Source organism: Leopardus geoffroyi, chromosome C2 (assembly GCF_018350155.1).
Source record: "Leopardus geoffroyi isolate Oge1 chromosome C2, O.geoffroyi_Oge1_pat1.0, whole genome shotgun sequence".
Lineage (NCBI taxonomy): Eukaryota > Metazoa > Chordata > Mammalia > Carnivora > Felidae > Leopardus > Leopardus geoffroyi.
Window position 1 is genome coordinate 98507446 of NC_059333.1, and position 24422 is coordinate 98531867.

At 39.3% G+C, this 24422-nt stretch overlaps 1 protein-coding gene and 1 non-coding gene across 2 annotated transcripts in view; one reads left to right on the plus strand and one right to left on the minus strand.

Annotated features, from left to right (window-relative positions):
- WDR49 (WD repeat domain 49) overlaps positions 1-24422 on the plus strand; it is a 140217-nt gene that overhangs the window by 110564 nt on the left and 5231 nt on the right. The window contains exons 16-17 of the mRNA XM_045503057.1: positions 7065-7174; positions 9674-9820. Coding sequence (XP_045359013.1) covers positions 7065-7174; positions 9674-9820 — 257 coding nt within the window. The remainder of the gene's footprint in view (positions 1-7064; positions 7175-9673; positions 9821-24422) is intronic.
- LOC123576216 lies at positions 21374-21480 on the minus strand. The gene has a single exon (XR_006701237.1). It is a non-coding gene; the product is annotated as a U6 spliceosomal RNA (small nuclear RNA).

Below are 24422 nucleotides of genomic sequence, written 5' to 3' on the forward strand. Positions count from 1 at the left end.
GATGACTTGATTCAAACAAGTTTAAGACTTTATTGTAAGGAGATAGGACAGAATAAAGTCACTTTGGAGCTCTTGAACTAATGGAAAGAAAAGGGCTAAAAACATATCCTCAGAATTGGCAGGTGTCCTTCACTTCTCCCAAGAGCACAACCAGGGATCCTCCATGGAAAACATACAAGTGCGATGTAATTGGCAACTGGAAAATGTCCTCTGTGGCCTCCATCCAATACTAAAGGGATTGCAGGTTGTATTCTCCTTAAGGGAATATTATTCTGAAGAACATGCCTTATTCCTCAAAAGATTAGTAAATGCAAGGAGGGAATCATGCCAGTTCTTATCCATATGCAAAACTATTTTTTTAAAAATAGGTGAGAGAAGTTACGAGAACTAAGGAGAGAAAGAGCACATCTGGTGAGTCCGTAGGCAGGTGGGGGTATGTTCAGATGGAGGGGAAACGGTAAGAAAAATGGAGATGCAAAAAGGAAAAGCCAATAGAAAATGGGAGAAGCAGGAAAAATAAAGGGAAAAATCAGATGCTTTAAAGCTACATTCTCATCTTAACTCCTAAGATCCTGTCTCCAGGAGAAAAATCTTGGCATGTATTATCTTCTGGTTTATGCATAAATAACAGGTTTCCATAACACTTAAGGTATTGTATAATATTATGTGTGAGAAGTAGGTAGGTGGTAAAATGTCATTTTCAATTTAAGTCCTGGGGAGATAAAGATGAATATAGAATTTAAGAGACTAATAGAAATTCCTAATGTTAACAGTTAATGCAGAGAAATGGAATTTTTCCTTCCTTAGATTCAGAAAAGAAGGAAAGAAGGAAAGAAATGAAAGGATAAAATAGGGAACAAAAACCACAGCAGACATGCATTTTTTCTTGATTAACGCATGTTTGGTTTCTGGACCCACACAGAATATTCTTACCTAGAAAAGTTATAGACAAATGAAGAATTCAGACAATATGACTTTAGAATATTTCTTTATTACAAAAATAATGCATGTCCTTTAGGAGAAATTTTGGATGTACAAATAAGCACAAAGGAAAAAGATAAAAAATTACCTGTAACAAAACTGTTGCTGGCACTTAGGCATTTCTAGCTCCAGGCATGTAAACAAATAAATAAAGGCACATTTTATGAAACTGGAGACTAGCATACCTAGCTTATAACCTGCTTTATCATTCAAAAAATCCACAGTGAAGGGGCGCTGGGGTGGGTCAGTTGGTTGAGCATCGAACTTCGGCTCAGGTCATGATCTCATGGCTCATGAGTTCGAGCCCCACATCAGGCTCTGTGCTGACAGCTCGGAGACTGGAGCCTGCTTCGGATTCTGTCTCTCTGCCTTCTCTGCCCCTCCCCTGCTCACACTCTCTCTCAAATAGGAATAAACATTTTTAAAAAGTTGTTTTAAATAATAAAAAAAAAATCGACAGTGATTACATTTCTGTATGAATTAATAGGAGCGTCCACAGACATCAACATTTGCCATGACTCCCTAGGAACTTATTATCTAGTTTTGTAACCATTTTCTTTTGTTTTTTTTTTCAAACACTTAGATTGTTAACAAACTTTAACCAGGGAAACATTTCTTCAAACGCTTTCATGCATACGTGTTAGAATACCCAACTGAATTCATCATTAGAATAAATTCTTTGAGGGGCGCCTGGGTGGCGCAGTCGGTTAAGCGTCCGACTTCAGCCAGGTCACGATCTCGCAGTCCGTGAGTTGGAGCCCCGCGTCGGGCTCTGGGCTGATGGCTCAGAGCCTGGAGCCTGTTTCCGATTCTGTGTCTCCCTCTCTCTCTGCCCCTCCCCCGTTCATGCTCTGTCTCTCTCTGTCCCAAAAATAAATAAACGTTGAAAAAAAAAAAAAGAATAAATTCTTTGAAATGAAGTTGCTGAGACCAAAGTTGCAAAGGCCTTTGGGTCCTCTTGCTAAATGGCTGTTCTGAGACATGTGGGTTCCTCCAGGAGCAGTGTAGACGGTGTATAGTAACTGCCACCTGTGAACCAACACTGCGTGTGGTCATTGTCTTACACCTGTTGCCGTGAGATCTCATCATTGGTTTAAATTGAATGTTTTGATTCTTTGTGAGAGTGAACTTTTTCCCCCACATGTTTATTACCTTTAATAATTTAATAATGAGTTGGTAAGAGGTATTAGACATCCACTAGACTGATTCCTAACACATCCTTAAGAGAAGCACATCCTGGACTCTTTCTGAATAATTTCTGTGGGATGCACTCACCATCTTAAAGATGGCCTTCTCTGTTTTTTTAAAGTTTTTTTTTTTCTTGAGATATTGCCTCATGCTGGTCAGAGTGGCTAAAAGGAACAAATCAGGAGACTATAGATGCTGGCAAGGATATGGAGAAATGGGAACCCTCTTGCACTGTTGGTAGGAATGCAAACTGGGGCAGCCACTGTGGAAAACAGTATGGAGATTCCTCAAAAAAATTAAAAATAGAACTACCCTATGACCCAGCAATAACACTGCTAGGGATCTACCCAAAGGATACAGGAGTGCTGATGTATAGGGGCACTTGTACCCCAATGTTTATAGCAGCACTTTCAACAATAGCCAAATTATGGAAAGAGCCCAAATGTCCATCAACTGATGAATGGGTAAAGAAGATGTGGTTTATATACATAATGGAATACCACCTGGCAATGAGAAAGAATGAAAGCTGGCCATTTGCAGCAATGTGATGGAACTGGAGGGTATTATGCTAAGTGAAGTAAGTCAGTCAGAGAAGGACAGATATCATATGTTTTCACTCATATGTGGATCTTGAGAAACTTTACAGAAGACCATGGGGGAAGGAAAGGGGGGGGGAAAGTTACAGAGAGGGAGGGAGGCAAATCATAAGAGACTCTTAAGGACTGAGAACAAATCAAGGGTAGATGGGGGTGGGGGAGAGAGGAAAGTGGGTAATGGGCAGGGAGGAGGGCACTTGTTGGGATGAGCACTGAGTGTTGTATGGAAACCAATTTGACAATAAATTGTATTTAAAAAAAATAAAGTTTTTTTTAAGGTTATTTATTTTGAGACAGACAGTAAATGGGGGAAGGGTAGACAGAGAGAGAGGGAGACAGAATCCACAGAGCCCGATGCAGGGCTCGAATCCACAAAACTGAGATATGACCTGAGCCAAATCCGAGAACCAGATGCTTAACTGACTGAGCCATCCAGGCACCCCTGGCCTTCTCTGTTTTTGAACCACTCTTTATTATAGAATGATTCTAATGTTAAGTCAAATCTATTAATTTGTAAAAAACTCTCTCTCTCCTTGATCTTCATTCTTACTCTAGGGCAACAAAAAGGAAGTCTGCCTTCTACTATTTGACACATTTCACTGGCTCCCATTAAAAAAGTTACTTATGGGGAAAGGGTTAATTATCAGAAACCAGGATAAAAGAATCAGATGGGAAATGAAACAAATTTCCATTAATTTCTCCGTAAATTTCTATGAGACAGAAGGCACACTTAAAATTGATGTTTCTTAGACTTGAGAAAATATAATGATGTTCTAAATTCCTTACTATGGTTAAGAGAATTGATATTTAATATTATTTATATGCTGTTGATTACCTAATTATCCTGCCAATTGATCTTATGTGAGAAATTAAATTAGAAAATTTATGGACAGCTATAAGACAAAATATACAAAACTTTTAAAGCTCATTTGAAATTAGGCCTTATATGACATAAAACACTTGGAGGATTGACAGTCTACTTTTGCCAACAATCTGTGACAATAACTATCCTTTGCCCATGTATGACAAATGGAAGTCTACTCAGTTTTAAAATTTAAGTGATAAAAATACTACGACACTAAATTATAATTTTTGGAAGTGCCACATCTCCTTATTGTTTGTCTTATCATTTGATAGTTCCCAAGAGTATTAGAATTGTCCATGAGGGGTGCTGGAACACCTACTCTGAGTGGAAAATGTTTTATTATTCTTGTTTAAAGTGACAACAGTTGGTACTTATGGAGCTCCTACCATATTCCAGGCACAGTTCTACTGTCTTTATGTGTTTCGCTCATTTAATTGTCACTGTGATCTTTGGCATGGTAACAGTTACAGTGCCCATTTCATGACTAGGAAAAGAAGGCAGGAAGACATTAAGTGATCTGCCCAGTGTCCACCCACCAGTAAAAAGGTGAACCAGAGATCCCCAAGCAGGCATTCTGCCTCTAGAGACATTACACTTAGCCGCCCTTCCATATTGCCTGTCCAAGAAGCATCATGTGTCAATAAGGAACAGTTATTGGATTCTGAGTCGAGTGATCAAATATTTTATCAAGTACATGCTATGCTAAGCCACAACTCTAGTTGCTTTCACTTTCCTTCAATGCCTAGTAAGGCTCTTGGGGACTTGTCACATGTCATTCCTTCCTTCCATACCCTGAACCAAGAGACAGGAGATCAGTTAGAGCCTTTCTCATAGAATTGATGGCAAGGCTGCCAGAGCCCCTGGTAGGTGCCCTTTTGGCATCACCATGTAAGACTTTTTTGCAAAGTTTTAACTCTATCCAGGCTTTTTATTGCATTATTCTGCATTTTTGTCTTCTTCCAGTGGGAATATTGGAATTTTGAGAATATTCATCTCTTTCCAATTTTGTGTTTACATTTTCATAGTAACCATCCCCCCAAATGTCAAATGTCTATGGAAAGGAAGCAGTATGTTGGGCTTTGAACATGACGTAGATTCTGCTGTCTCATGGTTCATAGAACTGCCCTTTGGTTAGAGCTTTATCACTGTGGCTATGTTTCCTTGGCAGTCAATTCAGTAGTACAATTTGTTGTGAGTCCCAGGAGATTCTCTCCTAGTTTTTGCCGGCCCCTTTCCCTCTGTGGATTAAACTCTTTAGTGGAGATAGACAAAGTGATTTTAGTATCACTGGATGACAGCCAGGAAGCAAACAGCCTAAAAGTGGGAAAGAATTCAGAGTGTTTGGGGAAAATAAAGGTCTGGTATTATCTAGTGCCAAGATAGACCTCCTTACTTCTAGGCCTCCCTCAACATTTTGTACCTCAGTTTGTAACAGTAATACTTTTCTGGGGGGAAAAATATTCCAGACGTGATAACTACAAGGTATAACTGCACCACTCTCTACCCTTCCTGTACCCACCACCAACTTCCTATTGTTACAAATTCTCTTACTGAAAATGACTGTCTCTGGATACTCTCGCAGTTTCCAAGCCCAGATAGTGGCTAAATAATATTTCCAGGCCCAGATAGTGGCTAAATATCCCTCTTATTCAAGAGGGATAGCACATTTTGAGGGAGCTATTATAGCGTCCTTTGGGGAAAACATGCCACCTGCCTTTAGTCTTTTTGATGCCAAGGATTTCCTTTAAAAATCTATAATTTTCAAATAATTTATGTTGATACTTCACCCAATCAGGGAAACAGAGCTTAAATCCCATTGTCACCGCCCCCCCCTCCCCCCCCCGCCCGTAAGCATAGGCTATGCTTGGAAACTTGCTTCTAGAGTGTAGTATATGAAAAGGAAGAGATAAGTAACTTTATAGGGCAGAAGCTTAGCAAACATAACCTTGGCCAATGATAAGGTTGACATCAGCAGTAATGTCAGCGTGATAGCATGAACCCTTGATAAGATGTAGTGAGAATAGATAGCACTTCATCTCCATTGTCTTCCTCCCCACAACCCATAACCCCAATCTAACCATAGGAAAAACATCAGACCAACACAAATTGAGGGACACTCTACAAAAAAGTCTGACAAGTATTCCTCAAAACTGTCGAGGTCATGAAAAACAAGGAAAGTCTGGGAAACTGCCATAGACCAGAGGAAGCTAAGGAGTCAGAAAGCTAAATATAATGTGATTTCTTAGGATTGAAAAAGGACATTAGGAAAAAAGTAGGAAAATCCTAATAAAATATTGAGTTTAGTTCATAGTAATGTACCAATATTGACTTCTTAATTGTGATAAATGGTAATATAAGATGTTAACAACAGGGAAATTGGGTGAGGGATATACCAGGTTTCACTTGTATTGATATTTTAAACTCATGAGTTTGGGAAATACCGCCCAAATAGAGCAGAGGATAAGGAAGGAAGTGAACAGTTATTGAATACTGTTATTTATTAGGCACATCGCTGAACAGCCATCCATCTCCTCTCCTTTAAAACCACAGTAAGAATCTCATTGTGTAGAGCAGGAAATTGAGGCTGAGAGTATAGGAAACATCTCGAGGTTCTGCAGCTACTCAGGAGGCAGCAGAACTGAGAATAAAAGCTAGGGGCTGGGAGGGCAGTAACCATGAGGGCTAACAGACTCAAGGAGGGGAGGTGCAGGGACAGGGCAGGCCGCAGGGCTCGCAGTAATTGTGCGAAAAGTGGGTGTGTTTTGTGACCTGATGCCTCCAAGAGAAGAATAATGATTTTTGGCAACGCAACTTGTCACTATCAAGGTGAAGGTCTACACGGTGGATGCTAACTATATTTGAGACCGTTTCCTGTTTTCTGGCAGGAATTAGGGACAGCTAAATAATGATTACACTCCCTCTGTTTTACTGAGAAAAAATTTTCCATGGAGTCAAGTTAATCTAAACTTTTCCTATAGATTCATATGATAAGCCTCGAAACTACTGAACTTTTTTTGCATTTTGGATATCATAAGTGATGATTCAGGCCTCACATTGAATAAGTTTTTGACACATACCACTGATTAGCCCATATAATTTGTACACAGGGCAAGAATAGTGTGTTTTTCTGTGAAATTTTCTTCTGGATAGTTTTTTCTCTGACCTGCCAGTTGCTATGGAAATCTTTGCTTAACTAGCCTCTTGGCCTTAACTTAGCTCTTACCCTTTTACATCATCACCTGGCTAGCAGACATTTTATTCAAAGATATGGCTTGATTAGTGTTAACAAATATCGCCCCTTAGGTCCACAGTATAAAGATTTTTTTCTTTTTTTCTTTTTTTTGGTCTAAGTAAGGTATGTATTTGAAGCCTGAAAGTACCTGTTCATCCTTTGTGGTTGATATTTTATTTCATCATGTGTTATTTTCTTCCAGTGTCAGACCATCAGAAGTCACAAATTTAGGTATAAAATATAAGGAAAGAAATATCTTGAAGAAAAAAACACATAACCTTTACAAGGGAGAATTTATACAAAAATCATCCAGTAAGTAATCACTGTTGACATATTTTTATAGTGTTGTTATTTTTATAGATTGGTGTACATGCAACAAACAGCTACTCTATGTGCCAGGAATGCTGGTGTTTCTTCAGAAAGGTAGGTAAAGTCCTGTGATCTCTATTTAACAAAGGAGAAAAGTGAGGCTCAGACACATCAGAGAGACCGTGACTTGTCCCAGGCTGCACAGCATACAAATGGCTGAAGTGTAAGGTCTAAGCCAGAAAACACACACACACAAAGTGCCCACTCTAGTGTCCAAAATAGAGTTGGCACAGAACGCTAATTCTGTCCCCTAAGTATTTAAGAGATGAAAATGAATAAAATATATTTTTGCCCTCAGGAAGCCCAAAGCTATACAGAACAATATTAGTTTGGTTTGGGCTAACCAGAAAAAGAATTATTTAAAAAGTAATTGAAACAAGAGTTGTTATCATACTGAAGGGTATTATTTAGAAGTGTAATGAGAATAATTTCGTAAAGCTCCACTATATGAAACTATTTCACTCACTGTAAATCTTTTTTCAACTTATGTCCAAGGGATAAACTTTGATAGAGTAAATACGTTGATTTTAGAATTTCTACTGACTGAAGTTTTGCTGCCAAAATGTACATTGTTATTTAATATTAAATGCACATTTATAAACAAATCTACTCCATAGGCTTTTTGTCAGGATTACATGAGGTAATATGTATAAAGCATGTTATACATACAACAGTACCTGGCATATTATAGAAACGTATACAATTTTATTACTAATGTTACTCTTATTATTATTGCTATTATGCCTTGGAGCATGACCTTTGGAGTGAAACGTATTTGAGCTTATGTTGAAGGTCTGCCATTTACCAGCTATGTAAATTCCAGGCAAGTTATTACAATATCTTGGGCTACGATTTCCTTATCTGTCAGAAGGGTGAACTGATACTTTACAGGTTGTAAAGATGTCTCCCTTGGTTCGATATAACATATTGATTCCCTGTGCAAAAGCATGAGCATCACCTGGAACTTACAAATGTACGTTCTGGGGCCCCACCCCTACCCTAATAAATCAGAAATGGGAGTGATATATACCACCTTATGTTTTTTTTTTTTTTTAATTTTTTAAGTTTATTTATTTTGAGAGAGAGAGAGCATGAGCAGGGTAGGGATAGAGAGATCAGCACGGAGACTGACGCAGGACTTGAATCCACGAACTGCGAGATCATGACCTGAGCTGAAATCAAGAGTCGGAAGCTTAACCTACTGAGCCCCTAGCAGCTTATGTTTTTACAAGCTCTCCTGGTGATGGTGATGCCTGGCAAAATTTGAGAACTGCTGACATAGCACATGACTTGTCCTGTTATGCCCAGAATTCGTGATCCCCAAAGACTACTAAGGAGCCGAGTCCGATGCAAAAGCAAAAGAGCCTTTATTCGAGCTAGCTCGAGCTCAATCCCCTACCTGCACCAACACAGCGGTGAGATACCAGGGAGAGAGAGCGAGTTTCAAAAGCACAAAGGTTTTATAGGGGTCTAGGGGCAGTTGGTGAGGTAATGGTGTGGTCTCAGCCGATTGGCTGGGGAAGGGTCATGGCCTCGGCCGATTGGCTGGGGAAGGGTCGGAGTCCTGTTAGGCAGGTCGCTGGGCGTGTTTTGATCAGGAAGTTTGAATGGGTGAGCTGGGGGTTACTCAAGGGGAGGAGGCGCGGTCTGAGGTTTGTGTGATTTTCCTGGAAAAGGGGTCATGTCGGGGACATAGTCACTCAAGGTGGAGAACACAGAACAAGGTGGAGTCGGCCGGCGTAGGCCCGCCCTTTCAGTCCCATAGCAAGTGCTAAATATGTATTAGCTCACTTTTCTTAGGTGCTGAACCACCATGATGACAAAAGCACAGTTCCTACCTTTGCAGTGCTAACAATCAAACAAACATAAAATCACATCTCAAGCGAAGCACTTCCCATTTATCCTGTGAAGCAAAACGAAAACTTTTCCCATTGTCCGAGACTTTGCTTTAAGGCACAGGAATAAAAGACCTTTCCTTTCTGTCGTCTCATTGTGTGCATCTTAAATACAATGGCACAGCTCTGGTTTACATGTTAGCGAAATTAAAAAGTACTTGCACATTCAAAATTTTAGATACGTTGTTGAACGGTGAAAACAAGATTCCATCCCGCAAAAGATACAGTTTTCTGGCAGATAAAAGAAACTGGAGCTCTTCCAAAATGGCAGAATACACACTTTCAAGGGAACATAGCAAAAGAGTCCAACAAAAAAAATAAATGAAAGGGGGGGCCTCAAGTTCCTTTTGGTCCCTTTGAATACAGGACCATGGATTCATCGTGAACAGCTGTGTTTGCCGGCATCGCTGATCACTGCAGCTGTACCAGCTGAGTAACAGGAAGGTTACATTTTAAAAAGTTAACTTGGAAATGTGCTAGCTCCTTCTGAGGCATTAATGATACTCTACTTTTTTCCTGCCCTCCCCTAAAACCCACTGTCGTCAAGGTGCATTCAGGTCATTAAGCATCGGAGCCCTGAAAGAGCTGCCTGAAGTGACGAAACCAGCTTTTCTTTGGGACCCGGAGAAATATTTCAGGGAAGAGCCAAAGGAGGAGTGTTCCCAAATTCCAGAGCCTCCATTGCTCTCCGAAAGTAAGTCCTCAGCCACCACACCCCTCCATCATCTGTCCCCATTCAACTCAATCACTTCAAAAAACAAAGTAGGAAAGCGTGGAAGTAACATGTTTGCCTTGTAGGTTGCAGTGAAAGGAAGCGTGGTTTGACTGCTAAGATTTATAGCTCAGCCGTTGATCTGTGCTCTCAAAAAGGGCAGCCAACAGGCTGGAATACATAAAAAGTGTATTTTTATTTTGTCAGTTTTCTGAAGTCAGTATGCCATGAATTTGTATTTTGAGTCTGCCACGGATGAGAACCCCCTTCCCCAAATAATCTTCATTTTCAAAACTGATACCAGAGAAAGAGATACCCTAAGACCGCTTTCGAACCGAGTCTTTGACAATCTGGTTTTGTTCTTGGCATGTGGAACACTGTAAATAGAGGCTACTTAAAGTGCATTGTGTCCAAGACTTCCAGCTGCAGTGTTGGGCTAATATCATGAGAGGACAAGAAAGCTCAGCTTAGAAAATATAAGTGAGTAATCTCCGGAGATTCAGAAACAAGATGTGCAAAAGAAGGCTCTGATTTTCAGACTGTTAACAGGCTTCCAAGTTCCTAAGGATTTGAAAAAGAGTTTCGGTGCAGAGATCCTCCCCGCATAGAGGGGCCTTCCGGGAGTGCAGCCGGCACAACCTGAATCTTAGTGAGGCACTCAGAAAGCATATGGACCCTGCGGGGAACTCATTTAAAATAATTAATGAAGTGCACATTTCCAACTTGTCACAGTCAGATGATCAGAACTATACTCAAACAATCTGAGATCTGTGGTCTCTAAATTTTTCAAATCTTCTGGGATGAGGGTTCAACATCATCCCTGAGAAATAATCACCCTTTAGGAGGGAGGAGGTTTTTTTTTTGTTGTTGTTGTTGTTGTTTTGTTTTGTTTTTTATGTCCACGCTGGAGGAAGTTTAAGCTTCTTGTCTCTGCTTGGTTCCCTATGGAAAAGGAGAGCAGCTGGTCAACATTTTTTTTTTTTTTTTAATTCTACTTGTAAGCAAGGGACAGCTGTCATTCCTCATTGCCATGGTTTCCAGTCTAATTGTTATCAGCTTCCTTTGCCTTTACTCAGAGTTTTTCTTTTCTAAACTTATAATCATTTATTTGGTCTCATGAGAGTCATCTAATGGCTTCTGCTCATTTCTTTTAAAACCATGAATCCATAAACTTTAGGGCTCTAAATAGCCATTTGTGCATCTGACAGAGCTTTCAATCTATCATCCTGCCTTTTTCCCCCCAGGATGATTCATCTTTTACAAATAAATATGGGGAGCATTTATCTTGTCCTTCTGAGTCACAGACAGATGAGAATCTGAGGAACAGACAGTAAGAAAAGATCCCCAGAGCCAGGACAAAGTGTAAAAAACAGTAGAGACATAGAACATGAACACGGGAAGAAACCAAGATAGAGCAAGGGATCAGAATTGAGGCAAGGGAAATAGAAGACAGAGAGTATGCAGATGCTGGGGGACAAGAAAGTGGGAGAGGGCAGCAGTGAGGGCAGCAAACACCTGTCCTCAGCAGTGCGAGGTCCTGTTCCTGTGAGGAACCTTGTACATTCTGCAGCAGGCAGAATTCTCCTATGGGCAGGTGGATGTACGTGTGGGGAGCGGGGGGCAGGGAGGGGGGCAGATAGATGGCTGGATGGACATGCTTAAAATACTCTAATAAGTTTTCAAAGAAAATTTTTTCTCCTGGATTTCACAACATAAATTTTTTTTCCTGTAATTTCCACACCGTTTTTTTTAAAGATCTTTTCATCCCTCTTTTTTATTTTCTTCTTCAGCTTTTCATCCTTTGCTCTCTTTTCAGTATTTCCACTTATTTGCCTTCCCTATGAGTGAATTTTTTTTTTTTTAAGTTCCATCAACTAAAGGGAGAGGCAGATGCAGACTTTGAGGACAACAGAATGCATGACTTGTGACACCATATTCTGTGGAAGCATCCAGGGTGAAGCCAGATTAACTGTGGGGGCATAGGAAGGAATGCAGAGAGGTGGTCACATCTGAGCTGGGACTTAGGGGAAGCAGGAGTCCAAAGGGTGAAGGAGGAGAAGGGCAAGTCAAGATGAAGGAAACAATGTAAGGAAATTCATCAGGGATGAAGTAGGGCAGAAGTCCACATGATCCTAGGTTGACTGCATTGGGTGACTTCAGATAATGATACGTTGAGTTTGACACACATGAGTAGAGTTGAGTTTCCAATGTGTTGAATTTGAGGGGTACCTGGGTGGCTTAGTCAGTTAAGCGTCTGACTTGGGCCCAGGTGATGATCTCATGGTTTGTGGGTTCGAGTCCTGCATCGGGCTCTGTGCTGACAGCTCAGAGACTGAAGCCAGCTTCAGATTCTGTGTCTTCTTCTCTGCCTGTCCCCCATTCATGCTCTGTGTCTTTCTCTGTCTCTCAAAAATAAATAAACATTAAAAAAAAGAAGAAGGTGTTGAGTTTAAGCTACTGGTATGCTATTTAGAAATAAAGTTCTTGGGGCACCTAGGTGGCTCAGTCGGTTAAGCATCTGACTTCAGCTTAGGTCATGATCTTGCAGTCCGTGAGTTCGAGCCCCGTGTCGGGCTCTGTGCTGACAGCTCAGAGCCTGGAGCATGTTTCAGATTGTGTCTCCCTCTCTCTCTGCCCCTCCCCTGCTCATGCTCTGTCTCTCTCTGTCTCAAAAATAAATAAAAACATGAAATTTTTTTAAAAATAAAGTTGTTGAGGATGATGGAGGATTGTAACATGCTTTGTATAATATTATAGAGTCTTCAACTAGCAGATGTAGAGATAATGTTTGTTCATTTGTGTGTGTAGCCTTTTCTGTGGTAGATAATGAATGCCTTCTCTGTGCTGGCCTCTGTGCTAGAGGCTGGAGACAGAGTCAACCTGTAGAGGCCCAGCCTTCAATGATCTTGAAGACTAGTTGTCAAAATAGATAAGCAAACAAATAATTGTGTTTTATACCAAGGACTATGACAGAAATATGCACTGGCCAGTGTGAGACCACATGGAGATTCATAGATGGTTCTTTTTTTTTTTTTTTTTTTTTTTTTTTTTTTTTGAGAAACTTGATTATGTTGAGCTGGATACTAAAAGTCAAGTTGCTATTAGATTAGTCAGGTAGGGAAAAAAAGGGGATGATATTTCTGGCAAAGGAGCAGCACATGCAAATGTAAGGTGGTGGGAGTGACATGGGTTGCTGCGGAAGCTACACATAGTCCCAAATGTCTGGGGGCTACACATAGTCCCAAATGGTTCTAGAAGGAGCATGGCAAGAATTAAGGCTAGATAGGTAAACAGGGCCAGATTCTGGAGTACCTAGTGTGCTGTGCCAAAGACCTTGGCATTTATTTTATCAGAAACGAGGACCCATTAGAATGTTTCAGTCAAATATTTTGAATTATTCCATTTTATCTCTACTATTAATTCTTCTATTTTTATATCTCTTTGTATTATTCTTTTAGTGATTACTCAGAAGATTGCAATACTCTTTTCTGTGTCCTTTATCCCTCTTATGATAGCAGGCTCCCACCTGAGATTATATTCCTTCCATCTGAAGAATGTCCTGCAGTATTTCTTATAATGTGAGTCCGCTGGGGAGTCATTTTATGTGTCTTAAAAAGGCATTTATTTTATTTTGGCTTCAGAAGGATATTTTCACTGGGTTTAAAACTCTAAATAACAGTGATTTTTTTTAATTCTGTTCAGCTCTTTAAAGATAGCATCTCATTGTTTCCTTGCTCCCATAATCCTGATTAAAATTCAGTTTTTAATATGATTGTGGCTCCTGGGGCTACTGAGTGGCTCAGTCGGTTAAGCGTCCGACTTCGGCTCAGGTCATGATCTCCTGGTTCGTGAGTTTGAGCCCCGTGTCGGGCTCTGGGCTGACAGCTCAGAGCCTGGAGCCCGCTTCAGATTCTGTGTCTCCCTCTGTCTGCCCCTCTGCTGCTTGCACTCTGTCTCTCTCATTGTCTGAAACATAAATAAACATTAAAAAAAATTTTTTTAATTATGATTGTGGCTCCTTTGAGTGTAATATCTTTTTTTTTTTTTTTTAACCTGGCTTCTTTAAAGATTTTTCTCTTTATCCTCAGTTTTCAGAAGTTTTATCATGATGGATATAAATATGCTTTTCTCACTATATTGCTTGGTGTTGATAGGAACTCTTGAATAAATCTTTCTTCAAGTTTGGACAATTCTCGGCCATTATCTTTTTGATTATAATTTCTTTCCAATTCTCACTCTCCTGTCCTTCTGGGATTGCATTTCTGTACATGTTAGACACTCCTTACATCATAAATGTTTCTTACATTCTTCTCTTCTTTCCATTTGATTTTCCTCTCTGAGCTTTATTTTGGGTACTTTATATTGACTTGTATTTGCATTACTAACCCTGTCCTTCACCAGTCTGCTGTTAAACTCATGTGATCAGGCCCCAATTTCAGATTTTACATACATATATTTTTTAGTTCTTCTCAATTGAAATTATTCACATTTTCATCCATTTTGTCCAAACTTTATCTCTTTTTCTTTAACATATTTATAATAGTAATTTTAAAGTCTGGGCCTGCTAACCTCAATATCTGGATGATCTTGGGGTCTGCTTCTAATGACTATTTTTTCTTCTTTGTTATTGGTCACATTTTCCTTCTTCTTTGCAAGTCTAGTAATTTTGCATAATTTTAAATTGTATGACAGGAATTATGTGTAAAATATCTATAGATGCTGAAATTAATGTTATTTTCTCCCAGAGGTAGTTGACCCTTTCCTTAATTGGGCAGAGAACATGAAGGGTACATCATGTTGATTCAGTTACAAATTGAGCTTGGTCAGTGCTTGGTTACAGTCGACTTAGTCTACTTCTGATTTCAAATGTCTGTCTGTTTTAAGCCTCTCCTTTTTTTGATATATTGTCTCCTAAGTACTGCAAGATTACAGGACACATTCCTCTCCAGTCCCATCCACAGTCTCCATCACCCTAGCACTTAAAAAATAGCTTATAGGGAACTGACTATTGTGGAATTTCTCTAGATTCCAATATGTCAAACCTTAACCCACATTGTCATCAAAACTTGTCTCTTTGTCTATTGACAATCCTGTTTTTTAGCAATGCCCAGATGTGATAAATCCATAAAGAGAAGAAAATATTTGGCAATTTTAGCCCATCTAAGAGGAATTCTACTGCCTCTGGAATTTTAATTTGATAATCTCTGCTTCCGTCACCCTCTGATAGCTTTGAAAATATTATTTCTGTAATTTACCTGTTTTTGTTGTTCTGTCTGGTGAAATGGAAAGGATGACCTACCACTAGCTATTAAACCTCTTCAGAAAAAAAAGATTTCTGCTGAAATGTTTAAAACAGGAAAGTGACACAACCGGGTACGCATTTTACAACGCTTTCTGGAAACTGTAGTAGATGCATTGTAATGGAGTTAGACTGAAGGCAGCATATTAGAGCAGTAGGAGCTTATTGTTTGTAGCCAGCTATCTGCTTTTGAATCTTTAGTTTGCCTTTCACTAGTTGTTTATATCTGGATAAATTACGCAATCTACCAAGTCTCAGTTTTCACGTGTATAAAATGGGGCTAATCATACCTGATTTTGAAGTGGTGTGGGCTAACTTCAGCACAATGGCTAGCATATATACTGCATTCATTAAATGGTATCTGTTATTATTTTGAAGCCATGGAGATCCTAGAAAGGAAGTAACTAATTTGAGACATGCTAAGGAGATTGAACTTAAAGGTTCAATGACGATAGGTAAGCACATGAATGACTTTCAGGTTTCTAGCTTGGATAACTATGTCTGAGAGAGAGCGAGAGCGAGAGAGAGAGAGAGAGACTATTATTGAGAGAGAAAATACAGGAGGAGAAGATGGTTTAGAGTCAGTTTTCAAAATATGTTGTGATGGAGGTGGCTGGGACATGAACCAAAAAAAGCTAATATGTTTCCAAGAAACTGACTATAGTAGGAAAGAAATACAGAGAGGTAGCTGAAAAGCAAGTACAGGCAAGTTTCAGCATTCCTTTTATATTTAAGTTCATTTTCTTTTTCTGGTTGTAGATATAATCATGGGTATTATAGAAAATTGGCTAGTAGGAAGTAAAGAGAACTCTAAAGAACTTGGGAATAGCAGATCTAAAGAACAGCCACCCCCCCCCCCCCCAAGCCTGAGACAGACCAAGGAAGATGCCCATCCAAGCTAGGGCTGATACCTAGACCTTGTTTGAGAAGGCTTCTTCGTGTCACTGGATAGCAAGGTGGCAGAGCTGTCGCAGGTAGGACATGGCAAAAATCTCCCAGGGTGGCCATGGGAAACCATCCACGGGGAGGTGCTGCACCTCAGAACTCACTGCAAAGCCACCAAAGGAGTGCAGGGGAGGCTGTTCACAGGGAGGAGTCACAGTGGTGGACCTCTGCTCACCTCTTGGGGTGTTATAGAAAGCCATTCACCGGGTAGTGCCAGATGGGTGGCACTCTGCTGCAAAGCTTACCTGAAGTGTGACAAGGAAAGCTGCTGGTTCTGGGCTCTGGAGAAGTCAGCCATGCCTGCATCATAGGAGTCTGGAGCTGGAAAAGCCACGGTGGGGCTTGGTACTGGGGGAGTCCATACCATAGGAGTCTAGTGCTGGAAAAAGTGCCCTGCAGGAGTATGGTGACAGGAGCACCCACTTGTAAGAGAAATCCACTTCTCCTCCAGTGTCCTGCTGGCATCCCCTCATGATAGGGAGCAATCACACCAGCTGGCAAAAGAAATATTTATAGGGCTCCAGTCCATTATCACAAAGCAAGCAGTGAAGAGTGGACTTGGAACTGAGGGCAATCCATTGGTAACTGGCCTATTATCATTTTACCTCTGTTTCTGTGCTTTCTCCCCCACGCCTGGCCCTTTATGTTATTTTCTGTCTTTTGAAATTACAGTCATCATTCCTATGAAGTTATAAGGTGTTGGCGGCTATGGTTGTCTTTTGGGAGAATTTCCATTTATGAAGGGAATCAAACTTGGGAGACTCGAAGCAATAATGGTCTAAAGGCAAAATTTTGAGCATACATTTGGCTTCAAACCAAGACTCTATAACTTGCTAGCTTTATGACTTTGAGCAGGTCAATTAAACTCTCTGTGCCTTAGTTTCTTCAAATGAAAATGGCATCATATTAGTTACCATCCTCATGTTGCTGTGAACAGTAAGTGAAATAATTCAGGTGAAGCCTTTAGCATAGGGCCTGACACCTACTGAGAATTTGATACCTGTTCTTTATTGATAATATTGCGTTGTCATTGTCCCATTGTTATTGCACTAGACATCTCTAAGTCCCTATTTTCTTTATGCAGAATCTGTGGCACGGACTCTCTGGGCCCTACGTGAGCAGTGGCCATGTTATTTAGTTGTTCGTGTTGTTAATATTTCTAGGTGTCATCTCCCTTGTTCAAATGGTGTTCAAATCATATTTCCAGGGCAGCTTATTCATATGCTGATTTCTAAAATCAACCACTTTACTATAATAGTACCTATTTTTATCACTTTCATTTAAAATTGTTCTTCTTTTCAGGAGGATGCTGCTGAATTAAAAAAAAAAAGTTACAATAAAAGAGCACTTAAAAAGAATCTCAATTACCGACGTATCCCCCCTCCACAATTTCATTACAATGGTCTGCCTTAAATCTTTGTGCTGCATTTTCCACACATGCCTGCCATCCCCGTAATTACAGTGTGTGGAAGGTTATTTGGCAATTGTATGATGAGGGGCATTTTGCCAGACTTACTATCAATATTCTAAACTACCACTTTGGAACTCGGGACAGTTTTCAAACACTTCATAATCTCCTGGTGACTTTTTTAGTCTTGCCTACTGGGTTTTTAATGTCCTGTTGTATTCTCTTTCTTTCCCTTTCAAGTTGAAACATCTTTCATACTCTCTCTTTAGCTTCCAAGCTCTTCCCTGTGGGTTCTCAAACAGCTTGAAACCCCTCTTTGATATGCCTTATTCAAAAACCTAGAAGTGACTTGGAAATGTCTCTGGGTCAGGTTTCACCAATAAATTCCCTAGAACCCATTTATACTGTATCTGTAAAATCTTTAAATTTTTCAATGTAGAGAGGATGCTCCATTGGCGATACCTCAGGTGAATTGTTTTGTTCCTGTTGTTGTTTTGGCAAAGACAAAATGAACAGGACAATTAAAGAGATGATTTTATTGCAAGCTATTGCATAGGGAGAGTATTTGTTAAAAGGAGTGTCTCAAAGGAAAGGAAAGGGGCCTGACCTGTTACAGAGACAGGTTAGTGAATCCATGAGTCTTACTAGACTTCTGGGGACAGGCACAGAGGGTCTTATCTCTCAGTAGGAGAGCAGAGTCCTCCTTTACTGTTATTTGTCTCCCAAACACAAAATAGTAGAGGAGTTTCTTAACTGTCTCTGCTTTCCAGGAAGGAGTACAGGGCTCAGGTAAAGTTCAATACTGTCAGTCCTTCTCTTTTGTTTAAGAGGAAGGAATATCTCTCATCATGGAGCAACCCAGAGGTGATCATAAACCTCCTAGAGGCACGAAGCATGGTCTCAGAAGTGGTCCCTCAGGGATTCTCATTGGTGTTGCTCCTGCAAAACCAGCTGAACCATATGTTGCGAGTTGGTGACAAAGGTCAGTTGTTCTGGATCCTGAAGAGATCCTGAGAGAAAAGCACAGTGGCAGGCAGCGTAGAGTCTAGATAGGGATTTGGGCTGTTGGGTTTTAGTTTTCAGTTTTAGTCGGGTGTGAGAAGAACTGGGAAAGTTCATTTGGAGTATTGTAGTCAGATACTGAAGGGAACTGGAAAATTTGAAAGTCTGTAAGAACCGACAATTTGTGCATGTTAACAGTCTCCAGTCCAATCTGCAGGTAGATTCCAAAACGTGTTTCCAAAGCCCGAGAGGAAGTCAATTAGAACTCTACCAGAGGGGGCGCCTGGGTGGGTCAGTTAAGTGTCCGGCTCTCTTGATTCTGGCTCAGGTCATGATCTCATGATTGTGAGATTAAAACCTACATCAGGATCTGTGCTGACAGTACAGAGTCTGCTTGGGATTCTGTCTCTCCTTCTCTCTCTTGCCTCTCTCCGGCTTGTGTGCATGCATGCTGTTTCATGATCTCTCTCTCTCTCCCTCTCTCAAAATAAATAAATAAACATGAAAAAAAAATTCTACCAGATGAGACAGAATTTGTGTATCCATTGGCAGGATAACCTGCAATTTACAAAGAGGGACAAAATAGCTCAACAGTGGTGAACTCAGCAGCCAGACTCTGACAGCTCGGAAGGGTGTAGTAGAGGCAATGTGTGGTTTTCCATTGCAACACAAAATTCTCTGCATCGTTCTTAAACTATAGGGTGAAAATATACACACAGGCTTTTAGTAAAATCTAATTTACTGTGTTTTTGCTTTAGAATATAATCTTAAATCTAGTACCGATAAAGAAAAAAATCACTGATATTGTGAGAAATTTCTCACTGGAACAAATAATTAAAATAGAAAAAGGAAGCATGACAGCGTGTATAGATATATTCACTTTAAGTAAGAAATGAGAGACCTTTACGTGTGCTGCACCTCAGGAAATTTTAAATAACTAAAGAATGGGCATAAAACAGACATCTTAGAAGTGGAATTCCTTCTTATCATTTTATATCTTTATATGATAGCACTAAATTATGTTGAAAGTCAAACACACACACACACACACTCACACAAACACACATCTTAGAAGTGGAATTCCTTCTTATCATTTTATATCTTTATATGATAGCACTAAATTATCTTGAAAGTCAAACACACACACACACACACACACACACTCACACACACACCAAAATTTGGGTCCTACAAGACAGACATTGGTAATATGTGAAAAGCATCTGTTAAAAGATTCAACACATGCCCCACATATATCATCTTGGAAATACAAAGTGAAACAACAATGAGATACCACTCCTCACCTGTGAGAATGGCCCAAATCTAGAACATTGACACCGCCAGATGCTGACGAGGGCATGGAGCAACAGGAAACTTTATTCATTGCTGGTGGGAATGCAAAATGGTACAGCCACTTTGGAAGACAGTTGGCAGTTTCTTACCAAAGGAAGCATACTCTTACCATTTAATCCAATAATCATGCTCCTTGGTATTTAGCCAAAGGAGGTGAAAACTTACATACACACAAAAGCCTGCACATGGGTGTTTAAAGCAACTTTATTCATAATTGCCCAAACTTGGAGGCAACTAAGATGTTTTTCACTAAGTAAATGTCTAAATAAATTGAGGTACACCCAGATAATCGAATATTATTCAGCACTAAAAAGAAATGAGCTATTAAGCCATGAAAAGACACGGAGGAATCTTAAGTGAATGTTACTAAGTGAAAGAAGCCAATCTGAAAAGGTACATACGATGATTCCAACTACATGACATTCTGGGAAAGGCAAAACTATGGTAAAAAGATGAGTGGCTTCCAGAGAAGGGGAGATAAGACGAATGGGAGCAGAGGGTTTTCTAGGGCAGTGAAAATACTCTGTACGACATTATAGTGAGGGATATAGGTCATTACTCTTTTTTCCAAACCTATATAATGTACACCACAAATAGTGAACCCTTAGGTAAACTATGTACTTTGGGTGATTATGATGAGCCAATATAGATTCATTCTCGGGGAAATATGTACCATTCTGGTGAGTGATGTTGATAAAGGGGGAGGCTATTCATGTATGGAGGCAGGGGATATATGGGAAATCTTTGCACCTTCTTTTCAATTTTGTTTTAAACCTAAAACTGCTCTTGGAAAATTGAGACTTTATCCCTATGTAAACTAAAGTTCAAATACATTAAAATCTGAAATAAAAAAAAATTGAGTCTTAAAAAAAAAGTTCAACAGGTCCTGAACCACAGTCATTTAAGCATTATATGAAGACTGTTAAAGCATTTAGACCAATCCTCACCACCTTGCCAACAACCTTTTGCTTTGGTACCATATTGTTATTCAATGATGGCTGAAGTTGAATGACAGCGTGGCTATACTGATCTAGAGTCTATATTCGGGAATTATAAACTTGGTCAGCAGATAATAGCATGGGCACAACCTGGGATCATGCTAGAAATGTAGCAGCACAGGCCCCAGCTCAGCTCTATTGAATCAGAATCTGCATTTTAACAAGATTTTTAGGTGATTCTCATGCACATCAAAGTTTGAGAAGTAGTTATCTAAAGGACTTAGAATAGGATGCAGGATGTGAATTAGAAGGTTTTCAGAATACTGTATATTCATCAACAAACAACAGCTGGTAATTGCAGTGCTATGTTTAGATCGCCATCAAGTCCTTTCTTGCCAGGATGCCTTTGTGAGCTTTGCCATTATTGCTTGTCTAATATGGTTGGTTGCCAATCAGGGGACAAGGGAAGGATCAGACGATAAAAGATTAACTTTGCTTTATTAGGTTCACTGAATCCTTTCATTTTATTGGAAATGTTTTAATAGCTTCATGACCACCACATCTTTCATTTTCATGACCTTTTTTTTTTTTTAAATATGGAACGCTTCACGAATTTGCGTGTCATCCTTGCACAGGGGGCATGCTAATCTTCTCTGTATCGTTCCGATTTTAGTATATGTGCTGCCGAAGCGAGCACTCATTTTCATGACTCTTAAAACACCTTTTGGGTATCATTATAACAAACCTTGTTGGACAGCCACCTATAAAATGAAGGGGTGAATGTATAAATGTCATATTTTCCCAGGTAGGAAATGGTAAATGTAAATGGTTACCCATAACATTAGATATTGATTTTTAAGAGCAGGGGCTGTGGTAAGTGGATGGGTACATGGATACATGACATGGAGAACCACCTTTCTCAGGTCTGTAGAATGTAAGAATTCCAAAGTTTGAGAAGTGAGCCCCACCCTTTGCATTCCTGGAGGTATCTTCCTTCATTTGTTCATTTATTTTATATATGTTTATATTTATATTTATTTTTATTTTATTTTATATATTTTATATATATTGTATATATATATTTTATATAGATTTATTTTTATATTTTATTTTTATATTTTATATTTTATTTTTATTTTTATATTTATTTATATTTATATTTATTTAATATATATAATATAAATATATATAAATTATATATATTAATATAATATATATTATTTATTCATTTATTCATTTAAATTTGTTCATTTATTATATATATATACACACACACACACACACACACACACACACATTTAATATTTTCCATGTACCAGACACAATGCTGGGTACTATGAATATATGAGGTATAAAGGCAGACAAGATCTTTGCTTTTGTTGACTTTACCACCTAGGGGAAAGACAGACAATAAATAAGTAAATATAAGAAGATTAAGATTGGATAACGATATTGTAAGAGGTAAGAGTTATGAAGAAAGCACAATAATGTGATAAGACATGACTAGGGGGCATCAGCAAAGGTTCCTCTGATTTTTTAGCCGAATCCTGAAAGAAAGCACTCCCACTAAATATGAGGGGTAGAATTTTCCAAGGAAATTATCCAGAAGTGTAAAACTATTGAGTTGGGAATAAGGTTGACATGTTCTGGGGGCAGAAAGAAAGTCGCTGTTGCTTGGGTAGTGTGAGAGAGATGGAGACTGGTACAAAATGAGATTGAAGAGGCTAGGGATCCGGTCATGTGGGGCCATGTAGCCTGCACAAGGAATTTGGATTTAGGTGTGAAGGGAAGCCTTTAGAGGCTAATGTACATTAACCGTTACTAGCCCTTCTAAACCAACTACTCTTCAAGATTCAAAGTAATTTGTTGACGGCAAGAAGTGGGAGACTTGAGGTCCCATATAATACCTATTGTATTATTGAGATATTGAGAGTGCTTTAAGATCAGCTATATATTTCAATAAACACAAATTTTCTTCACATGGAATATCCCAACAGACTCTAGTCACAAACCATCAGAATCTTGACAAACCAGTCTGTTTGTCTCAATAGGAACACTTGACCCTTCACAATTGTCCTATAGTACACAATGTCCTTTATGGCAAGTGTACCAGTCAGGTTTCAGGGAAGCAGAACCAGCAGGACCATATACTGAAATTTATGACAAGGAATTGGCCTATGGGACTGTGGGGGCTGCTTTGGTTTGAGCAAATCCAAAATGAGTAGGACTGAGTCAGAAAGGGAAGATCATGGGCAGAGTGGGCACAGGTTAAAGCTGTTGTCCACAGGCAGCCAGGAAAGGTGAGTTTGAAACTCCATGGATACAGGAAGAAACTCTTGTCCATTGGTGGAATTTTTTCCCTGTCTTCGGGGAGCCCCAGCCTTGCTTTTAAGGCCTTCCAGCTGATTAAATCTGGCTCACCCAGATTATCCTGGATAATCTCTTACTTAAAGTCCATTGATTAGGGACTTTAATTATATCTGCAAAATCCCTTCAGAGAAACACCTAGATTAATGTTTGATTGAATAACTGGGAGCTTTAGCCTTGCCAGTTAATACTTCACGAAAACAAGTTATCACAGCAAGGTTAAAGGCATTCTTTTATAATCTTAAATAAGTTCAATAAATGGTTAATGGTCTCTTAGATACATCACACATTCCATTGCAGACTCCCTCACATCATCATATGAAAACATTGTGCCATAAACCTAGCAGATGTTGTTACTTTGAATACTAAGATGAATTGATTACCATTATCCATTTAGAAGGTGTTAGGTTAATGACATCATTTTTTGCCAAATAAAAGAGTTTGCCAGTGAAGCCAAGAAGTTTTAATAGGCCTCATATGCAAAGACCCTTGTGAGTATTAATAGTTGCTGGAAGTTTTATTGTTCCCGGTTCCAGGAAGCCCCACTTGCAAGCAGGAATCATTTCCGGGTAAGCATTTCTGGTGCGTTTCCTAAAAGAAATCTCAGAATAAAAGGACCCAACTCTACAAAAGTTTAATAGTTTGTTGGGATTTATTTTCTCATCCCAAATAAATAGCTAGTTTTATGAATAATTATATATTTGTAACTTTATATTTTTTCTTTAAGAAAGCCCCCCCCCCAACTTATAAGCTTTGGGCCCAGGAAACGAGGATCCACCTTTGCATATGAATTTTTTATCACCTTTTTTTTAACTAAACAAAAAATGACTTATTTGGGCAAGATTTTTCTCTCAAGGCCCTATCAGTTAGTTAGTGGTATAACTGTCCCGAAACCCAGTCAATTATGTAGAAATTCCTCATCTAGTTGTGAGACAAATCTCAATAAAACAGCGAGAGTTTATTTCAAAAGGAAATTTCTGGCTTTCATAGTGGATTTCAGGAGAGCTCTAAGGCATTCAGAATGTCTCATGGTTCTCAAATGCTAATCCGCAGGCATACAGGGCAGAATCAATGGCTAATATACAGAAATCCATATATCTTACACTGCTGGCATTAGACAAATGGAAAGTATTTTCATTTGTAGCTTTGCTTAAGAGATAGTCCAGGTTTATTCATTTTTGTGCTATTGCTAAAAACCAAAATATACACGGTCAAATATTAGAACATGAGAAAAATTATTCAGTGAGAAATCTCCCTCTCCTCTATCACACT